At 47.4% G+C, this 22720-nt stretch overlaps 1 protein-coding gene across 4 annotated transcripts in view; it reads left to right on the forward strand.

Moving 5' to 3' along the window:
• The first annotated feature begins 5466 nt into the window (after window positions 1-5466).
• Window positions 5467-22720, forward strand: part of CDC14A (cell division cycle 14A) — a 212210-nt gene continuing 194956 nt past the window's right edge. For all 4 annotated transcript variants that reach the window (XM_038745362.1, XM_038745360.1, XM_038745358.1 and 1 more), the window contains exons 1-2: window positions 5467-5757; window positions 13435-13525. In XM_038745362.1, coding sequence (XP_038601290.1) covers window positions 5709-5757; window positions 13435-13525 — 140 coding nt within the window. In that variant the 5' untranslated portion in view covers window positions 5467-5708. The remainder of the gene's footprint in view (window positions 5758-13434; window positions 13526-22720) is intronic.

Consider the following 22720-nt stretch of genomic DNA (forward strand, 5'->3'; position numbering starts at 1 on the left):
GGGAAATCGCCAGGGGCGTTTTGCAAGGCATCTGGGAAAGAGACAGATGTATATGTGTGTGTGTGTGTTTTTTTTTTTTTTCCTTTTTGCCTAATCACCTATTTCCTTCCTCTCATCCCCCAAAGAGAAGACAAGGGTTTACGGGATGACTTGAATGAGTTGCAGAAAGTTATGTCGGGGGATGGGGACAACTTGAATCTTTTTTTTTTCAACCAAACGAGCCTCGTTCAGAGGGCTGAAAATGAATATTGCGAAGCGAGGGAAAATACTAGGTGGGGGAAGGAGAGAGAGGAGAGAGAGAGAGGGAGACAGAGAGAGAGACACACACACACACAGAGAGCATGCATGTGTCAACAGCATGTCCCCTCCCCACAGCACCTGTATATATGTTTGTACGTATTTATTACTCTATTTTATTTGTACATGTTTATTCTATTTATTTTATTTTGTTAATATGTTTTGTTTTGTTGTCTGTCTCCCCCTTCTAGACTGTGAGCCCACTGTTGGGTAGGGACCGTCTCTCTAGGTTGCCAACTTGTACTTCCCAACCGCTTAGTCCAGTGCTCCGCACACAGTAAGCGCTCAATAAATACGGTTGAATGAATGAATGAATGTCATAAGCAAGGTAGCCGATTAAAATAAAAAAAAAAAGGCGGAAATTCTAGGGGTTAAAGGGAAAAGTGCTACGAAGTTGGTGATGAGCTCTAGGGAAGAACGTTCATTCATGTATTCATTCCACCCTATTTATTGAGCGGGTACTGTGCGCAGAGCACTGTACTAAGCGCTTGGAAAGTACAATACAGCAATAAAGAGTGACGATCCCTGCCCACAGGCTAACAGTCTGGGGGCGGGGAGAAACGGACATCAAAACAAGTAAGCAGGCATCAATATAAATAAATAGAATTATACATATGTACCTATATATACAAATGCTGTGGGGTGGTGAGAGGGGAAGAGCAAAGGGAGGGAGTAGGGGCAATGGGGGAGAGGAGGGGGCGCTGAGGAAAAGGGGGGCTCAGTCTGGGAAGGCCTCCTGGAGGAGGTGAGCCTCCAGTAGGGCTTTGAAGGGGTGGGGGGAAGTGGGTGAACAGGGCCACAAAGAAAATGATTGTTCGAGGCGGGGCGGGGGGAGAAATGTGTGTGCAGAGCGAGAGGCCGCCTGGCCTAGTGGATAGTATGTTTGGTTTTGTCCTCTGTCTCCCCCTTCTAGACTGTGAGCCCAATGTTGGGTAGGGACTGTCTCTATATGTTGCCAATTTGTACTTCCCAAGCGCGTAGTACAGTGCTCTGCACATAGTAAGCGCTCAATAAATACGATTGATGATGATAGAGCCCGGGCTCGGGAGTCAGAGGTCGTGGGTTCTAATCCCGCCTCCGCCACTCGTCTGCTGTGTGGCCTTGGATAAGTCACTTCACTTCTCTGGGCCTCGGTTCCTTCATCTGGAAAACGAGGATGAAGACTGTGAGCCCCACGTGGGACAACCTGATGACCTCGTGTCTGCCCCGGCGCTTAGAACAGTGCTTTGCACATAGTAGGCAATTAACAAATATGATCGTCATCATAATTATGTTAATAATTAATAATGATAAGAACAATTATTATTTAGGGGGAGCGTGAAGGGCTGAGCAGCCGCCTCCCTGCAGCCCTCCTGGCCTCCCGGTTTGATTTCCCAAGTTTGTGGGGCGGGGGCGGCCCCTGGGACTCGGGTTCCCTCCCCCCCCCCCCATTCATTCAATCGTATTTATTGAGCGTTTACTGTGTGCAGAGCACTGTACTAAGCGCTTGGGAAGTACAAGTTGGCAACATATAGAGACGGTCCCTACCCAACAGCGGGCTCACAGTCTAGAAGGGGGAGATAGTCAAGAAAACAAAATAGGTAGACAGGTGTCAATACCATCAGAATAAATAGAATTCTTCATTCATTCATTCAATCATATTTATTGAGCGCTTACTGTGTGCAGAGTACTGTACTAAGCGCTTGGGAAGTACAGTTGGCAACATATAGAGATGGTCCCTACCCAACAGTGGGCTCACAATCTAGAATTCTAGAAGTCTAGAATTATAGCTCTATACACATCGTTAATAAAAGTAATAAATATGTACCAAATATATGTGTGTGTGTGTGGGGGGGGAAGGGCACTGTACTAAGCGTTTTGGGAAGTAGAAATCGGCAACATATAGAGACAATCCCTAGCCCACAACGGGCTCACAGTCTAGAAGGGGGAGACAGACAACACAACAGAACGAGTACTACTTCCCAAGCGCTTAGAACAGTGTTCTGCACACAGTAAGCGTCAATAAATACGATTGAATGAATGAACGAGTAGACAGGTGTCAATACCATCAGGATAAATAGAATTATAGCTCTATACGCATCATTAATAAAATAGAGTAATAAATATGCACAAATATACACAAGCGCTGTGGGGAGGGGAAGGGCACTGTACTAATTGCTTTGGGAAGTACAAATCGGCAACAGAGACGGTCCCTCCCCAACAACGGGCACCCAGACCCGTACACACACAGACCTCCCCACCCACCACACAGATCCGTAGTGGTGATGATGATGATGATGATGATGGTATTTGTTAAGCGCTTAAGAATAATAATAATAACAATAATAATAATGGTATTTGTTAAGCGCTTACTATGTGCAAAGCACTGTTCTAAGCACTGGGGGGATACAAGGTGATCAGGTTGTCCCACATGGGGCTCACAGTCTTAATCCCCATTTGACAGATGAGGTAACTGAGGCACAGAGAAGTTAAGTGGCTTGCCCAAGGTCACACAGCTGACAAGTGGCAGAGCTGGGATACGAACCCATGACCTCTGACTCCCAAACCCGTGATCTTTCCACTGAGCCACTCTGCTTACTATGTGCAAAGCACTGTTCTAAGCGCTGGGGAGGATACAAGGTAATCATGTTGTCCCACGTGGGGCTCACAGTCTTAATCCCCATTTTACAGATGAGGTAACTGAGGCTCAGAGAAGTGAAAGCCACAAAGCTGACAATTGGCGGAGCGGGGATTTGAACCCATGACCACTGACTCCAAAGCCCGGGCTCTTTCCACTGAGCCACGCTGCAGACCCGTGCACACACAGGCCCACACACAGGGACCCACACAGAGGGACTCGTAATAATAATAATTATGATGGCATCTGTTAAGCGCTTACTCTGTGGTTCTAAGCACCCTGGAGATTAAAAGGGGATCAGGTTGTCCCACGTGGGGTTCCCAGTCTTCATCCTCATTTTCCAGATGAGGGAACTGAGGCCTAGAGAAGTGAAGTGACTTGTCCAAAGTCACATAGCTGACAAGTGGCGGAGTTCGGATTAGAACCCATGACCTCTGACTCCCAAGCCCGGGCTCTTTCCACTGAGCCACGCTGCTTACAGACCCACACAAAGACCCACATACACAGGCCCCCCCCCCACAGATCCGTACACACACAGACCCCCACAAAGACCCATACCCACACAGACACACACACAGACCCCCACACACGGGCACACACCCGTACACACACAGACCCCTCTCCCCCACAGACACAGACCCGTACATACACAGACCCACACACACACACAGACCCACACACACACAGACACAGTCCCGTACACACACAGCCCCGTAAATACACAGACCCATACACACACAGACACAGTCCCGTACACACACAGCCCCGTAAATACACAGACCCATACACACACAGACACAGTCCCGTACACACACAGCCCCGTAAATACACAGACCCCCACACACAGACCCACACACAGACACAGTCCCGTACACACACAGCCCCGTAAATACACAGACCCACACACAAACACAGACACAGACTCGTACACACAGACCCCCCCAACACAGACCCGTACACACACAGACCCACGCAGACCCACACACGGGGACACACACAGATACAGACCCCCCCCCCCCCCCCAGAGACCCGTGCACCCACACAGCCCCGTACACACAGGCACAGACCTGTACACACAGAGACCCTCCCCCCAACCAGACCCACACACGGAGACACACACACACACACACATACACAGACCCGTGCACCCACACAGCCCAGTAAATACACAGACCCACATACAGGCACAGACCCGTACACACAGAGACCCTCCCCCCCCCCCCACCCCCAGAGACCCACACAAGCAGACATACACAGACAGACCCACTCACGGAGACACACACACACAGACCCGTGCACCCACTCAGCCCCGTAAATAATAATAATAATAACGTTGGCATTTGTTAAAGCGCTTACTATGTGCAAAGCACTGTTCTAAGCGCCGGGGGGAATACAAAGTGATCAGGTTGTCCCACGTCACAGACCTAATCCCCACTTTCCAGATGAGGTCACTGAGGCTCAGAGAAGTGAAGTGACTTGCCCAAGGTTACACAGCAGACATGCGGCGGAGCCGGGATTCGAACCCATGACCTCTAGACTCCAAAGCCCGGGCTCTTTCCACTGAGCCACGCTGCTTCTCTAATACACAGAGCCATACACAAACACAGACCCATACACATACACAGACCCACAGACGGAGACACACACAGACACAGACCCGTACACACACGGAGACACACACACACACAGACACAGACCCGTACACACACGGAGACACACACACACACAGAGACCCGTATACACAGAGACCCCCCCCCCCCCGGACACACACACGCAGACCCCCCCACACAGAGCCGTCCCCGCGGAGGTAGGCCCACACGTGTGTCATCATCATCAATCGTATTTATTGAGCGCTTACTGTGTGCAGAGCACTGTACTAAGCGCTTGGGAAGTACAAGTTGGCAACATATAGAGACAGTCCCTACCCAACAGTGGGCTCACAGTCCCTCCCTCTCCCCATCCGCCAAGCCAGCTCTCTTCCTCCCTTCAAGGCCCTGCTGAGAGCTCACCTCCTCCAGGAGGCCTTCCCAGACTGAGCCCCTTCCTTCCTCTCCCCCTCGCCCCCCTCTCCATCCCCCCATCTTACCTCCTTCCCTTCCCCACAGCCCCTGTATAGATGTTTGTACATATTTATCACTCTATTTATTTTACTTGTACATATCTATCCTATTTATTTTATTTTGTTAGTATGTTTGGTTTCTTATTTTTTTTTCTCTGTCTCCCCCTTTTAGACCGTGAGCCCGCTGTTGGGTAGGGACCGTCTCTCTACGTTGCCAATCTGTACTTCCCAAGCGCTTAGTACAGTGCTCTGCACATAGTAAGCGCTCGATAAATATGATTGATTGATGGATTAAAAGGGCCGGGGCGCCGCTTTGGGGGGGGGCGCGCCGCGGTTGGCGAGCGGCAACAAAGCCCTGGCAACCGGTCCTAGTGACCCTACTGGGGGCGGGGCCCGGGGCCCGGGAGGAAGAGGCGGGAAGGAGGAGGAGGAGGAGGAGGAGGAGGAGGAGGAGCCCGCGGCGGCGGCGGCGGAGCTCCTCCGTCCACCCGCCCCTGTCGCTCCATGCCCGGGACGGGACCGGGACCGGGGCCGGGAGCGGGACCTGGGTCGGGTAGGCACGGGCAGCCGGACCCCCTGCGCCCTCGCTAGAGCCGCCCGCCCCGTCCGCCCCGTCCGTCCGTCCGTCCGCGCGCCCCCCGGGCATGTCCCCGGGGCGGGCCTGGCGCTGAGCCGTCCCGGCGATCGGCGGCGGGAGCCGGGCCCCCCCGCCCCCCGCCCCCCGCCCCCCGCAGCATGGCAGCGGCCGGCGAAGACCTGGTCGGGGCGTGCGACCTCCTCCAAGGTGACCAGCCCGACGCCCCGCACGCGATCCCTCCCGCTGCTGCTGCTGTTGCTGCTCCCCCTCCTAATCAGCAGCAGCATCTTCTGCACTGCTCACCCCACGTTGGGTAGGGACCCTCTCTTGAGGTTGCCGACTTGGACTTCCCAAGCTCCGCACACCGTAAGCGCTCAGTAAATACGATCGAAGGAATGAATGTTGCCAATTTGGACTTCCCAAGCGCTTAGTACGGTGCACTGCACACAGCAAGCGCTCAGTAAATGCGATTGAAGGAATGAATGTTGCCAACTTGGACTTCCCAAGCGCTTAGTACGGTGCTCTGCACATAGTAAGCGCTCAGTAAATACGATCGAAGGAATGGATGTTGCCAATTTGGACTTCCCAAGCGCTTAGTACGGTGCTCTGCACGCAGTAAGCGCGCAATAAATACGATTGAAGGAATGAATGTTGCCGACTTGGGCTTCCCAAGCGCTTAGTGCGGTGCTCTGCACATGGTAAGCGCTCAGTAAATACGATCGAAGGAATGAATGTTGCCAATTTGGACTTCCCAAGCGCTTAGTGCGGTGCTCTGCACATGGTAAGCGCTCAGTAAATACGATCGAAGGAATGAATGTTGCCAATTTGGACTTCCCAAGCGCTTAGTGCGGTGCTCTGCACGCAACAAGCGCTCAGTAAATGCGATTGAAGGAATGAATGTTGCCAATCTGGACTTCCCAAGCGCTTAGTACAGTGCTCTGCACACAACAAGCGCTCAATAAATGCGATTGAAGGAATGAATGTTGCCAATCTGGACTTCCCAAGCGCTTAGTACAGTGCTCTGCACACAACAAGCGCTCAATAAATGCGATTGAAGGAATGAATGTTGCCAACTTGGACTTCCCAAGCGCTTAGTGCGGTGCTCTGCACATGGTAAGCGCTCAGTAAATACGATCGAAGGAATGAATGTTGCCAATTTGGACTTCCCAAGCGCTTAGTGCGGTGCTCTGCACATGGTAAGCGCTCAGTAAATACGATCGAAGGAATGAATGTTGCCAATTTGGACTTCCCAAGCGCTTAGTACAGTGCTCTGCACACAACAAGCGCTCAGTAAATGCGATTGAAGGAATGAATGTTGCCAATCTGGACTTCCCAAGCGCTTAGTGCGGTGCTCTGCACATGGTAAGCGCTCAGTAAATACGATCGAAGGAATGAATGTTGCCAATTTGGACTTCCCAAGCGCTTAGTGCGGTGCTCTGCACATGGTAAGCGCTCAGTAAATACGATCGAAGGAATGAATGTTGCCAATTTGGACTTCCCAAGCGCTTAGTACGGTGCTCTGCACGCAGTAAGCGCGCAATAAATACGATTGAAGGAATGAATGTTGCCGACTTGGACTTCCCAAGCGCTTAGTACGGTGCTCTGCACGCAGTAAGCGCGCAATAAATACGATTGAAGGAATGAATGTTGCCGACTTGGACTTCCCAAGCGCTTAGTGCGGTGCTCTGCACACAACAAGCGCTCAGTAAATGCGATTGAAGGAATGAATGTTGCCAATCTGGACTTCCCAAGCGCTTAGTACAGTGCTCTGCACACAACAAGCGCTCAATAAATGCGATTGAAGGAATGAATGTTGCCAATTTGGACTTCCCAAGCGCTTAGTACGGTGCTCTGCACACAGCAAGCGCTCAGCGAATGCGATTGAAGGAATGAATGTTGCCAACTTGGACTTCCCAAGCGCTTAGTACGGTGCTCTGCACGCAGTAAGCGCGCAATAAATACGATTGAAGGAATAAATGTTGCCGACTTGGACTTCCCAAGCGCTTAGTGCGGTGCTCTGCACACAACAAGCGCTCAGTAAATGCGATTGAAGGAATGAATGTTGCCGACTTGGACTTCCCAAGCGCTTAGTGCGGTGCTCTGCACACAACAAGCGCTCAGTAAATGCGATTGAAGGAATGAATGTTGCCAATTTGGACTTCCCAAGCGCTTAGTGCGGTGCTCTGCACACAACAAGCGCTCAGTAAATGCGATTGAAGGAATGAATGTTGCCAATTTGGACTTCCCAAGCGCTTAGTACAGTGCTCTGCACACAACAAGCGCTCAATAAATGCGATTGAAGGAATGAATGTTGCCAATCTGGACTTCCCAAGCGCTTAGTACAGTGCTCTGCACACAGCAAGCGCTCAGCAAATGCGATTGAAGGAATGAATGTTGCCAACTTGGACTTCCCAAGCGCTTAGTACGGTGCTCTGCACACAGCAAGCGCTCAGTGAATGCGATTGAAGGGATGAATGTTGCCAACTTGGACTTCCCAAGCGCTTAGTACGGTGCTCTGCACGCAGTAAGCGCGCAATAAATACGATTGAAGGAATGAATGTTGCCGACTTGGACTTCCCAAGCGCTTAGTTCGGTGCTCTGCACATGGTAAGCGCTCAGTAAATACGATCGAAGGAATGAATGTTGCCAATTTGGACTTCCCAAGCGCTTAGTGCGGTGCTCTGCACACAACAAGCGCTCAGTAAATGCGATTGAAGGAATGAATGTTGCCAATTTGGACTTCCCAAGCGCTTAGTACAGTGCTCTGCACACAACAAGCGCTCAATAAATGCGATTGAAGGAATGAATGTTGCCAATCTGGACTTCCCAAGCGCTTAGTACGGTGCTCTGCACGCAGCAAGCGCTCAATAAATGCGATTGAAGGAATGAATGTTGCCAACTTGGACTTCCCAAGCGCTTAGTGCGGTGCTCTGCACGCAGCAAGCGCTCAATAAATGCGATTGAAGGAATGAATGTTGCCGACTTGGACTTCCCAAGCGCTTAGTACGGTGCTCTGCACGCAGTAAGCATGCAATAAATACGATTGAAGGAATGAATGTTGCCGACTTGGACTTCCCAAGCGCTTAGTGCGGTGCTCTGCACATGGTAAGCGCTCAGTAAATACGATCGAAGGAATGAATGTTGCCAATTTGGACTTCCCAAGCGCTTAGTGCGGTTCTCTGCACACAACAAGCGCTCAGTAAATGCGATTGAAGGAATGAATGTTGCCAATTTGGACTTCCCAAGCGCTTAGTGCGGTGCTCTGCACGCAACAAGCGCTCAGTAAATGCGATTGAAGGAATGAATGTTGCCAATCTGGACTTCCCAAGCGCTTAGTACAGTGCTCTGCACACAACAAGCGCTCAATAAATGCGATTGAAGGAATGAATGTTGCCAACTTGGACTTCCCAAGCGCTTAGTGCGGTGCTCTGCACGCAGCAAGCGCTCAATAAATGCGATTGAAGGAATGAATGTTGCCGACTTGGACTTCCCAAGCGCTTAGTACGGTGCTCTGCACGCAGTAAGCGCGCAATAAATACGATTGAAGGAATGAATGTTGCCGACTTGGACTTCCCAAGCGCTTAGTGCGGTGCTCTGCACATGGTAAGCGCTCAGTAAATACGATCGAAGGAATGAATGTTGCCAATTTGGACTTCCCAAGCGCTTAGTGCGGTGCTCTGCACGCAACAAGCGCTCAGTAAATGCGATTGAAGGAATGAATGTTGCCAATTTGGACTTCCCAAGCGCTTAGTGCGGTGCTCTGCACGCAACAAGCGCTCAGTAAATGCGATTGAAGGAATGAATGTTGCCAATCTGGACTTCCCAAGCGCTTAGTACAGTGCTCTGCACACAACAAGCGCTCAATAAATGCGATTGAAGGAATGAATGTTGCCAACTTGGACTTCCCAAGCGCTTAGTACGGTGCTCTGCACATAGTAAGCGCTCAGTAAATACGATCGAAGGAATGAATGTTGCCAATTTGGACTTCCCAAGCGCTTAGTACGGTGCTCTGCACGCAGTAAGCGCGCAATAAATACGATTGAAGGAATGAATGTTGCCGACTTGGGCTTCCCAAGCGCTTAGTGCGGTGCTCTGCACATGGTAAGCGCTCAGTAAATACGATCGAAGGAATGAATGTTGCCAATTTGGACTTCCCAAGCGCTTAGTGCGGTGCTCTGCACATGGTAAGCGCTCAGTAAATACGATTGAAGGAATGAATGTTGCCAATTTGGACTTCCCAAGCGCTTAGTGCGGTGCTCTGCACGCAACAAGCGCTCAGTAAATGCGATTGAAGGAATGAATGTTGCCAATTTGGACTTCCCAAGCGCTTAGTACAGTGCTCTGCACACAACAAGCGCTCAATAAATGCGATTGAAGGAATGAATGTTGCCAATCTGGACTTCCCAAGCGCTTAGTACAGTGCTCTGCACACAACAAGCGCTCAATAAATGCGATTGAAGGAATGAATGTTGCCAATTTGGACTTCCCAAGCGCTTAGTGCGGTGCTCTGCACGCAGCAAGCGCTCAATAAATGCGATTGAAGGAATGAATGTTGCCGACTTGGACTTCCCAAGCGCTTAGTACGGTGCTCTGCACGCAGTAAGCGCGCAATAAATACGATTGAAGGAATGAATGTTGCCGACTTGGACTTCCCAAGCGCTTAGTGCGGTGCTCTGCACATGGTAAGCGCTCAGTAAATACGATCGAAGGAATGAATGTTGCCAATTTGGACTTCCCAAGCGCTTAGTGCGGTGCTCTGCACGCAACAAGCGCTCAGTAAATGCGATTGAAGGAATGAATGTTGCCAATTTGGACTTCCCAAGCGCTTAGTACAGTGCTCTGCACACAACAAGCGCTCAATAAATGCGATTGAAGGAATGAATGTTGCCAATTTGGACTTCCCAAGCGGTTAGTACGGTGCTCTGCACACAACAAGCGCTCAGTAAATGCGATTGAAGGAATGAATGTTGCCAACTTGGACTTCCCAAGCGCTTAGTGCGGTGCTCTGCACATAGTAAGCGCTCAATAAATACGATTGATGATGATGATGATGATTGAAGGAATGAATGTTGCCAACTTGGACTTCCCAAGCGCTTAGTTCGGTGCTCTGCACATAGTAAGCGCTCAGTAAATACGATTGAAGGAATGAATGTTGCCAATTTGGACTTCCCAAGCGCTTAGTGCGGTGCTCTGCACACAGCAAGCGCTCAATAAATACGATTGAAGGAATGAATGTTGCCAACCTGGACTTCCCAAGCGCGTACTACAGTGCTCTGCACAGAGCAAGCGCTCAATAAATACGAATGAAGGAATGAATGTTGCCAACTTGGACTTCCCAAGCGCTTAGTACAGTGCTCTGCACACAGTAAGCGTCAATAAATACGATTGATGATGATGATTGAAGGAATGAATGTTGCCAACTTCGACTTCCCAAGCGCTTAGTACAGTGCTCTGCACACAGTAAGTGCTCAATAAATAGGATTCAAGGAATGAATGTTGCCAACTTGGACTTCCCAAGCGCTTAGTACAGTGCTCTGCACACAGCAAGCGCTCAATAAATAGGATTCAAGGAATGAATGTTGCCAACTTGGACTTCCCAAGCGCTTAGTACAGTGCTCTGCACACAGCAAGCGCTCAATAAATACGATTGAAGGAATGAATGTTCCCAGCTTGGACTTCCCAAGCGCTTACTACGGTGCTCTGCACACAGTAAGCGCTCAATAAATACGATTTAATAATAATAGTGGTATTTGTTAAGCTGTTACTATGTGCAAAGCACTGTTCTAAGCGCTGGGGAGGTTACAAGGTGATCAGGTTGTCCCACGGGGGGCTCACAGTCTTAATCCCCATTGTAAAGGTGAGGGACCCGAGGCCCGGAGAAGTGAACTGTTTTAAGCGCTGGGGAGGTTACAAGGTGATCAGGTTGTCCCTCGGGGGGCTCTCAGTCTTAATCCCCATTTTACAGACGAGGGAACTGAGGCCCGGAGAAGTGAACTGTTCTAAGCGCTGGGGGGGTTACAAGGTGATCAGGTTGTCCCACGGGGGGCTCGCAGGCTTCATCCCCATTTTACAGATGAGAGAACTGAGGCCCAGAGAAGTGAAGTGACTTGCCCAAAGTCACACAGCTGACAGTTGTGAGAACTGAGAAGCAGCGTGGCGCGGTGGAAAGAGCACGGGCTTTGGAGTCAGAGGTCGTGGGTTTAAATCCCGACTCCGCCAATTGTCAGCTGTGTGACTTTGGGCAAGTCACTTCAGTTCCCTGGGCCTCAGTTACCTCATCTGTAAAATGGGGATTAAGACTGTGAGCCCCCCGTGGGGCAGCCTGATCACCTTGTAACCTCAGCGCTTAGAGCAGTGCATTGCACATAGAAAGCGCTTAATAAATGCCACTATTATTATTATTATTAGTTGGCAGAGCCGGGATTTGAACCCATGACCTCTGACTCCAAAGCCCGGGCTCTTTCCACTGAGCCACACTGCTTCACCTGCTTGCGGGGCTCTGCACGCCGGCAGCAACCGCGCAATACCGAGCCATCGATTGCCCGCCCCCTCGGGGACCCACGGCAGGCCTCATTCACTTATTCATTCATTCAGTCGTATTTATTGAGCGCTTACTGTGTGCAGAGCACTGCACTAAGCGCTTGGGAAGGACAAGTCGGCAACAGATAGAGACGGTCCCTGCCCAACAAGGGGCTCACAGTCTAGAAGGGGGAGACGGACGACGAAACAAAACATTCATTTCATTCAGTCGCATTTATTGAGCGCCTACTGTGTGCAGAGCACTGGACTAAGCGCTTGGAAAGTACAAGTCGGCAACAGACAGAGACGGTCCCTACCCAAGTCTCTTCCCCCCCCACCCCCCATTTTTGCTCGGAGACCCCCTTGCCACACATTCACCCGTTAGAACAGTGCTTTGCACGTAGTAAACGCTTAATAAATGCCATCATTATTATTCGTTCATTCAATCGTATTTATTGACCACTTAGTGCGTGCAGGGCACTGGACTAAGCGCTTGGGAAGTACAAGTCGGCAACAGATATGTATATATATGTATATCCTGTATATATGTATATATTGTTGTACATATTTATTACTCTATTTTACTTGTACATATCTATCCTATTTATTTTATTCTGTTAGTATGTTTGGTTTTGTTCTCTGTCTTCCCCTTTTAGACTGTGAGCCCACTGTTGGGTAGGGACTGTCTCTATATGTTGCCAATTTGTACTTCCCAAGTGCTTAGTACAGTGCTCTGCACATAGTAAGTGCTCAATAAATACGATTGATGATGATGATAGAGACGGTCCCTACCCAAGTCTCCCCCCCCCCCCCATTTTCCCTCGGAGACCCCCTTGCCACACATTCATCCGTTAGAACAGTGCTTTGCACGTAATAAGCGCTTAATACATTCCATCATTATTATTCATTAATTCAATCGTATTTATTGAGCGCTTACTGTGTGCAGAGCACTGGACTACACTCGGAAAGTACGATTCCAACCTCACTCGGGGTGCGGGGCCGGACAACCCACCGTCACCCCACCTTTGCCGGCTGGTGACCCACTGTTTTTTGTTGTCTGCCTCCCCCCTTCTAGACTGGGAGCACGTTGTGGGGTAGGGACCTTCTTTATGTGTTGTCGATTTGTCCTCTCCCAACGCTTAGTACAGTGTTCTGCACACAGAAAGCGCTCAATAAATACGAATGAGCAATTGAGTGGTGGCCAGGGCCTTTGCACATCTCTTCCCCTCCAGGCTGGTTTGCAGAGCCGACGATGCCACGTCCCCCATCATCTCCCCCCCATCATCTCCCCCCCATCATCTCCCCCCCATCATCTCCCCCCCCCAACTTCTCACATCTTTTCCCTTCTAAACGTGTGTTTTTCAGATCGCTTGTATTTTGCCACGCTGAGGAATAAACCCAAAAGCACCGTAAATACCCATTACTTCTGCACCGATGAGGAGCTGGTGTATGAAAAGTAAGTTTCATTTTGGTGTCTCCCTGTAAAGTGGAACGGCCCAAGTTTCCGTTCCTTCCCCCTCGCGGTGCACCCAGGGGCGCTTTCCTCCAGTCCTATTTATTGAGCGCCTACCGTGTGCCTTGAGGTCCTGGGGTGGGCGAAACAACGCGCCATTCTGCCCGGCTCAGACGCTTTTACCCCCCAGGATGGAGGGGCGAGGGGCCAGATCGAAAGTTTTATATCTCTTATAGAGCATCATTACTTCAGTTATTACTCTTTAGAAGAAAATAATAAAAATGTGGTTATTTTCAGCGGTCTCCTGGTTCCTCTCTAGACACTGCAGCGAGTTTGTTTACCAATTCTAATATATTGTACTCTCCCAAGTGCTTAGTAGAGTGCTCAATAAATACCATTGGTTGATCGATTATTGACCCTAGCAGATTGTGAGACATGATTTTCGCTGACATAAATCATACTTTTAAATGCTAATCTTTTTCTAGTCAGTTGCATTGAGCGCTTATTGTGTACAGAGCACTGTACTAAGCGCTTGGGAGAGTACAGGCGCAACTGTGTGCTACTTCATTTAGTCTGTCTCTTCCCCCTCTAGACTGTGAGCTGACTGTGGGCAGGGATTGTAACTGTTTATTGTTGTATTGTGCTCTCCCGAGCGCTTAGTACAGTGCTCTGCATACAGTAAGCGCTCAGTAAATGCGATTGAGTGAATTGTTTGCCAACAGGAACCGTGGGCTTCAGCCGAGTCACACGGCTATGATGCAATTCGTTTGTTGTGGTTTGCTGGCCTAGACTGAGGGAAGGGCCGGCCTGCGGAGGGTACACAATGCACTCTAGTTAGGGTTGTAAAAAAACTCCTTTCTTCAAGTGAGGTTGAGAGTGGGTACACATGCTAGAATTCCATTCCTGGGCTATCAAAACAGACCAAAATAAAATAAATGGTTATTTGGTTCTTCGTGGTCCTGAGAGTCCCATCTGTCTGGAGGAAGCCAGTTTGTTGACTTTGGCCTTAAATGGGTGGCACAACTTTTCTGCAGAGAAGCAGCATGGCTCAGTGGAAAGAGCCCCGGTTTGGGAGTCGGAGGTCTTGTCAGCCGTGTGACTGTAGACAAGTCACTTAACTTCTCTGTGCCTCAGTTACCTCATCTGTAAAATAGGGATTAAGACTGTGAGCCCCATGTGGGACAACCTGATTACCTTGTCCCCCCCCCCTAGTGCTTAGAACAGTGCTTGGTGAATAGTAAGCACTTAACAAATACTATAATTATTATTATTATTATTATCATCAAGGGCCCAGGTACTAGGTTTGGGGTTGCTATACACGACACAGTTTAAGGTAGTAGGGTCGTAAGGAGACTTGGAAATAATGATGGTACTTGTTAAGCGCTTACTATGTTCCAAGCACTGTTCTAAACGCTAGAGTAGATACATAGTAGTCAGATTATCCCGCGTGGGGCTCACAGTCGTAATCCTCATTTTAGATGAGGTTATTGAGGCACAGATAAGTGGCTTTTCCAAGGTCACACAGCAGAGTAATGGTGGAGCTGGGATTAGATCCCATGTTCTCTGACTCTTAAGCCCATGCTTTTTCCAAGTCACGCTGCTTCCCACATATTAGTGGAAAGAGTAATCTAGGTGTTATACTTTTGGGCTATGGAAAGGAACAAAACAATGTAGGTGTTTGATTTTTAGTGATGTGCCCAACTTTTTTTTTTTTAAGAACCAGACCTTAATGGTAAGGAGAGAAAGCATCTAGTGATGTCAGAATGAAAATATTGTAAATAGTTTCAAGTTCAGAGATGCAAAAAAGAATGCCTAAAAGGCTCCAGTGTGGTTTCCATTTTCCAATTAGCAACAACTCACTTGCATTGTTGGTAAGAAAAGAGACTGGCCTGCTTCGGGTGGAGCAGAGTAAATCACGTGATTTGCTCTCTGGAGGCAAAGTTAAGGGCAGAGGTGATGGTAGGAGAGGGTGAAGGCTGGAGAGTTCGGCAGTAAAGAAAGCCAAATCTTAAACTGACTCATCTGTCTGACTGCTGGGGATCTCAAAGTCCCATTGCAGATAAATCTGTTTCTTTTTGTCATAGTTTAAGAATTAATCTGGTTTTATTTCCCTGAGGTGGAAATAGAAGGTACAAATAAAAATAGGCAGTAGTTAAATGAACCACAATGACTTTATTAAAGACCTATCCTATTACAGATGCTTTGGTAGGTATATAGCCAACTCTGCTAAGAGATTGTGGGCATTAAGGAAATAGGACTGCACACAGACTACAAATACAAGTAGCCTGAATTTATTTTTAGTCTTACAACTGATATTTTTAGCCTGAATTTATTTTTAGTCTTACAGCTTATATTTTCCCTTTCTTTAAAGTGGCTTTTCCCAAAGAAGGCCTTTCATTATTTTTGAGGCTGTAGAAAGGGGCAGTGTTTTTCAGTAAGTCTGAAGAGAAAGTTGGGATGGTTTGTTTACTTTTATTTAGCCTTTCCGAAGCTCCTCTTTGCACATTTTAATCCTCTCAGTGTTCCAGAAACTTGGAAGTTGGTATCCTCGCTTATCCCGAGGCCTCCAAGTCACAGAACTATTGAATCCCGCACATTAGAGCCAAGCAGATCCCAGGGGCTTCCCAGTATTACTGGCAAAGATGTTTATGACTTCTGTTGGGGAGGAATCTTGAAGGGGAGGCTGCATGCTTGATGTGTTTTGTAGTACAGGGGCTAGAACCTGGAGACTATTAAATGTTACCTTAAAGTGTTAAAATTATATATTTATGAATTTTTTTTTAACCAGTGCTGGATTAAAAACGTAGCACAAAATGATAATCTAATTTTAAGGAGAAAAGCTCTTAGCCTTAATGTCTTAAGTGATCCTATATTAATTGCTGTTTTAGAGAAGTTAGCCCCTGCTGATTCTTTCATGTACTTTGATGGGTTCCAGCTAGGGTTTAAGAGGCAAGCATTTTCAGAGTAAGAGCTGGACTAGTTACATTTTTACCAATTGAATGTAATCCATTTAATTGTCTCCAGTTATTTTTTTACTTCTGACAGGTATTTCCTTAGCTATTTCCTAGGACATTCTTATTGAATATTATCACAACCTTCTGACAAGTGGGGGAAATTTTAAATAAAATTTGGCCTGAACTAAGGATGAATTTCATCATTGGATTTGTTTGGATGAAAATGGCCAAGGGCCCTGTCAAATCTCAGAGGTGGGATAGTGTCAGGATGCAAGAATGAAGGAAATTGCAATGGCGATCTTAATAATGATTATGGTAGTCATTAAGCACTGTACTGTGTGCCAAGCACTGTACTAAGTGCTGGGAGAGATACAAGATAATCAGGTCATTCATTCATGCAATCATTTTTATTGAGTGCTTATTGTGTGCAGAGCACTGTACTAAGCGTTGGGAAAGTACAGTTCAGCAACATGTGCAACAGTTCAGCAACGTGTGAGCCACATGGGCTCACAGTCTAGGAGGGAGAACAGGTATTGAACCCGCACTGTGCAGAGGAGGGAACTGAAGCACAGAGAAGTTAAGTGACTTGCCCAAGGTTAAACAGCAGGTGTGTGTCAGAGTGGGGATTAGAACCCAAGTCGTCTGACTCCCAGGCCTGCCCGTGCTCTTTCCACTAGGCCAGATCGCTTCTTGGAAAGAATACTGGTAGAAATACTGTGGGGGTGTTGAGGACTGCTCCATGGGAAAACCAGCCTGAGAATCCTCCAGGGAGATCTAGGGAGAGGAGAGACTGAAGCATTCCTGAGAGATTTGGCCACAGAAAGTCTGATTCTGCTGACTTGATGGTAATAATTAATAATAATAATAATGATGGCATTTGTTAAGCGCTTACTATGTGCAAGGCACTGTTCTAAGCGCTGGGGAAGATACAAGGTGATCAGGTTGTCCCACATGGGGCTCACAGTCTTAATCCCCATTTTACTGATGCGGTAACTGAGGCCCAGAGAAGTTAAGTGATTTGCCCAAAGTCACACAGCTGACAAGCGGCAGAGCGGTATTAGAACCCATGACCTCTGACTCCCAAGCCTGTGCTCTTTCTGCTGAGCCACGCTGCTTCCCCTAATTAATAATAGTAGTAATAATAAGAATCCATTTAACAGATGAAGAAACCAGGGTCACGCAGGAGACAGATGGCAGAGTTGGGGATTGAACGAACCCAGATTCCTTAACTCCCAGGCCCATGAACTTTGCATTAGGCCGTGCTGCTGACCTCTCCCTGGTCCCTTCCCGGCTATTTCTGCAATTCCTCCAGGACTGGCTGAAGGACCAGGAAGGACTTGATTAGTAAGAGAAACTTCCAAGCCATGTGAAGGCGTGTCTGGTATCTGACCAGCATCCTTGCTGCATTAAGGTAGCTGATTGTAGTTTGCTTTGTTTGATAGACGGCTGTTGGAGTAAAAATAGCTCTGGGGGAAATTAGAATTTCCCTTTGGTTTGGTCTGACACGTGAAAATTATTTTCTGAGTACAGAATATTAACCTATCCTGGGGGTATAAGTGTCTTCCCAAGTAAGGACGCTTTATTTGGTGTCTGACTAAACCAATAATGAAACTTGTAAAAACAAATCTAGTGGTTTTGTAAGCACAACGAATGAGCTCCTCTTTTGGATTTTGCCCCCCTTATAGTTGGCTTGAATTTCCCATATGAGTCATTAAAGTAGCTAGGAACTTTACTTTTGTCCGATACATTGTTCCAGTTATTCTATATCAAAGCATATTTTAATTGCCTGCCACAATAATTCATAGTATGGATGATTTAAAAGCAACACAGAAAGTGAGATTGTGGGAAAGTGCAACGAACAGGATACTGTTAATCATATCTAAATCTGGTACATCTTTCTCCTTGGGCTTGCAAAGGAAGAGCATTTATCACAGGAAGTACAATTTTAGCTGTTTAGAGGGGCACTCCTTCCTTTGGGTTTGGAAGACCCGACACTGACTTGCCAAGATGTACTTGGCGTTTAATGTGTTGTATAAATCTCCACTCAGGATGCAATGTTGTTCATTCTGCATTGATGCAGTTAGGCTTTCTGATACTCCTAAGGTAGCCGTAGGCAATTGCAAGCTTGTTTTGACTATTTTAACCTGCACGGTAGCAGGTTGAGCTCAGGAAACTTGTTGATGTTCATAGAAGAGCTGTGGATTTGGGCTGTCTCAGAATGGCGATTTGAATTAAAAACAGGATGTTAACTTAGTAGAATCCTTAGCAGGGGAATCCAAATCCAAGGAATTTGTACTAAGTTTAGTAATGGGGAAGGTCATCTTTGGGGCTGAGACTCAGCTACTTCTCCAGTGGTAATGAACTGGAAGTTCAGAATACCTTTGTACAGCCCAGTACACTCAATTCTTCCACTGCACATGTTTTCACTATGAATTTTGGCTAGAATTATTTTAGGGAATGCCTGTCTCACAACCCAGCCTGTTTACATGCAGCATGCTCTGATATCAGAAGAAAAAGAAGCAGCTTGGCTTAGTGGGAAGAGCATGGGCTTGGGAGTCTGAGAATGTGGGTTCTAATCCCGGCTCCACCACTTATCTGCTGTGTGACCTTGGGCAAGCCACTTAACTTCTCTGTGCCTCAGTTACCTCATCTGTAAAATGAGGATTAAGAATGTAAGCCCCGTGTGGGATAACCTGATTACCTTGCATCTACCCCAGTGGTTAGAACAGTGCTTGGCACATGGTAAAGTGCTTAACAAATACTGTCATCGTCATCATCATCAAATAGTATACCTGTGTACATGTAAGCAGCATTGAGCCCCGCTGTTGATTTAGTGGAAGGAGCTGGGGTCTAGAATCAGGAGACTTGGGTTCTAGCCTTGGCTGTACCAGTAAGGCAATACTTGATGGGGTATACTATCAGTGGTGAAGGTTTCTGTGTAAAGAGTCACCGAGGACTTTCCATGAGATGGATAAGTCTACCAGAAATCCTGAGAAGTGGCTGGTTAACATAGAGTCTCTGAGTCTACAGCTGCTACCAAGGCCTACAGTGTCGAGGCACAGCATCAGTGCTGTGCCGTGGTTACTTTGGCCATCAATGGGGCCTGTGTATTAAAAAAAAATCCCTCGCTTGCACTTTGGAATGTGCTGCACTCTGGCCCATTTTCTTATTTAATGCTCTCTGCGGCCCAGTGGGGATAGGATTGGCAGAAGGGGATGAGACGGTGCCAGTGGTGCTGCACTAACTACTAACTACAAGCGCTTAGTACAGTGCTCTGCACACAGTAAGCGCTCAATAAATGCGATTGAATGAATGAATGAACTACTAGAACAATTCATTTTTTTGTGGTTTGTGTTAAGCCCTTACTATGTGCCAGGCACTGTACTAAGTGCTAGGGTAGATACTAAGAGCATCAGAGTGTCCCTTTGGCATCACCCTGACATGCACCCTTTGCCCTTCTCCCCTCCCAGCCCCACAGTACTTATGTACAGATTTGTAATTTTATTTTTTTGTATTGATGTCTGTCTCTCCCCATCTAGACTGAAAGCTCTTTGTGGACAGGGAATGTCACTGTTTATTGTTGTATTGTAATTTCCCAAGGGCTTAATACAGTGCTCTGCATGCAGTAAGCACTCAATAAATCCTATTGAATGAATGATGAATGGGCACAGTTTATGTCCCACATAGGGCTCACAGTCTTAATCCCCATTTTACAGATGGGGTAAGTGAGGCACAGAGAAGTGAAGTGACTTGCCCAAGTCATACAGCAGGGAAATGGCAGAGCTAGGATTGGAACCTGGGTCATCTGTCTTCTAGACTGTGAGCCCACTGTTGGGTAGGGACTGTCTCTATATGTTGCCAACTTGTACTTCCCAAGCGCTTAGTACAGTGCTCTGCATACAGTAAGCGCTCAAGAAATACAATTGATTGATCTGGCTCCCAGGCCTGTGCTCTTCCCACTAGACCACATTGCTGCTGTTCTTGATGGGAGAATCCATTGCCACTAATCATCAGGCCACTGGAAATAAAATATTGCCATTTAAAATGAAAACCAGTGTCTCCACCCTCCCCAACACCCCCCCCCCCCCCCAAAAAAAAGCCCAAGACAAATTAAAGTCTGGCCTAATAGTCCAAAACACCCACCAACACCCCTCCAAAATCTAGTGTAAATAAAAAAGTTGTTTGGCTTCTTAGTGAATTTGAAGTGTGGACTGATTTCAGACTTATGGAAGATTGTCAAAGACTGTCAGTTGTTGGCAGCTGCTGAGTGTTTTTCTTCTGCCCCCTTTTTTGTTGGACAAGATGGTTTTATTTTAGGAAAGTTTAGGACTGACATTAATTCTTTGATGTAATGAATAATTCTTATTTATTGAAGAATGTAGCAATGTTCTAAAAGTGCCTTGTAGGCCATAGAATGGTTCCAGTCCTGCCATACCAGTGATATTTTATGGAAATGGAAGGTGCACAGATAGGGACAATTTAAAATAAAGTTTTTCTTGCAGAAAGTATTTGTGTCAACAAGAGCAAATTTACTAAATTGTTTTAACAGATAGTATTGTGGCCCCCTTTCGCACCCAGATTGTTCGATCTGATTATAGTGTGTCTAACCCCAGCACTTAGTACACAGTGAGCACTTAATAAATGCCAAAATTATAGTTATTATTAATGTGTGCAGGTTTCCCATCATTGTAGACAGCACCATCACCTGTCCTGTCACTCAAGCCTGCAACCGTGGTATTATTCTTGACTCACCTTTCTCCCTCAACCTGCAGATTCAGCCAATTGTTAAATCTTGTAGATTCTACCTCCACAACATCTCCAGATTTGACTCCCTCATCTCCATCCAAACTAGTGTCACATTGGTTCAGGCACTTGTCAACGTTTCCCATGTCGACTACTGCGTCAGCCTCCTCGCTGACCTCCCTGCCTCTTGTCTCTCCCTTCTCCCGGCCATACTTCACTCTGTTGCCCAGATCATCCAGCTAAAAAAGAAATCCACGCATGTCTCCCCAGTCCTTAAATGATCCCAATTGTGGCCCGTCCATCTCTGTGTCAAGCAGAAACTCCTCACCATCAGATGCAGGCGCTCAATCACCTCTCCCCCTTATTTATCTGTACTCCTCCACCACTTCAACCCAGCCAGCGCACTCTGCTCCTCTTATACCAACCTTTCACTGACCCTCACTCTCATCCCTCTAGACTGTAAGCTCACTGTGGGCAGTGAATGTGTCTGTTTATTGTTGTATCGTACTCTCCCAAGCGCTTAGTACAGTGCTTCGCAAACAGTAAGTGCTCAGTAAAAATGATTGACTGACTGACTGATCTTCCCCACTGACTACCCTTTGCTCACACTCGCTCTCCTGTCCAGAACGCCTTCAGCATGGGCTTTGGAGACAGAGGTCATGGGTTCGAATCCCACTCCTCCACATGTTTGCTGTGTGACCTTAGGCAAGTCACTTCACTTCTCTGAGCCTCAGTTACCTCATCTGGAAAATGGGGATTAAGACTGTGAGCCCCACGTGGGACAACTTGATCACCTTGTATTCCCCCCCAGCGCTTAGAACAGTGCTCTGCACATAGTAAGCGCTTAACAAATGCCATCATTATTATTATTATATCCGACAGCTCGGCATTCTCCATCTTCAAAGCCTCAGGGAAATCACATCTCCTTCAGGAAGCCTTCCTGGAATAAATCCTCATCCTCTCTCCTGTTTTCCTTCTCTACTGCCCCACCCCCACAGTACCTATATTCATATGCTTATACTCAGTTGCTTTCTACCTCTAATTTATTGTAATGTCTGTCTCCTCCATTAGGCTGTAAAGTCCCTTGAGAGCAGGGATCATGTCTACCAGTGTGGTACTCTCCCAAGCGCTTAGTACAGTGTTCTACACAAAGTAAGCGCTCAATAAATACCATCGATGGATTGATTTTGGTTGTTGGGACATGCAACCTCTGGGACTGTTAGCCAAAAGTACTCACCTATTTTGGAATTTTTCTCCTGTTACAAAATTGTTGGGAGTTTCTCAAAGAATTACAAAATATTTACTAATTGAAGTAAGGTTCTTTGACTTCAGATTTCTTAGTTCTTGGAAGATACAAGAACCTTTCCCCTTCCTTTCTGAGTGCAAGAAGATTTGCCAGTGCAGATCTAATTAGCTGCAGTGGATGCCTAACTGTTTATCCAAAGAGTTGAGAATGTTTTCTTGGTTCTTTGGCAGTGGGATTGAAATGCAAGTTTACAGC

This window comes from Tachyglossus aculeatus, chromosome 4, assembly GCF_015852505.1.
Source record: "Tachyglossus aculeatus isolate mTacAcu1 chromosome 4, mTacAcu1.pri, whole genome shotgun sequence".
Lineage (NCBI taxonomy): Eukaryota > Metazoa > Chordata > Mammalia > Monotremata > Tachyglossidae > Tachyglossus > Tachyglossus aculeatus.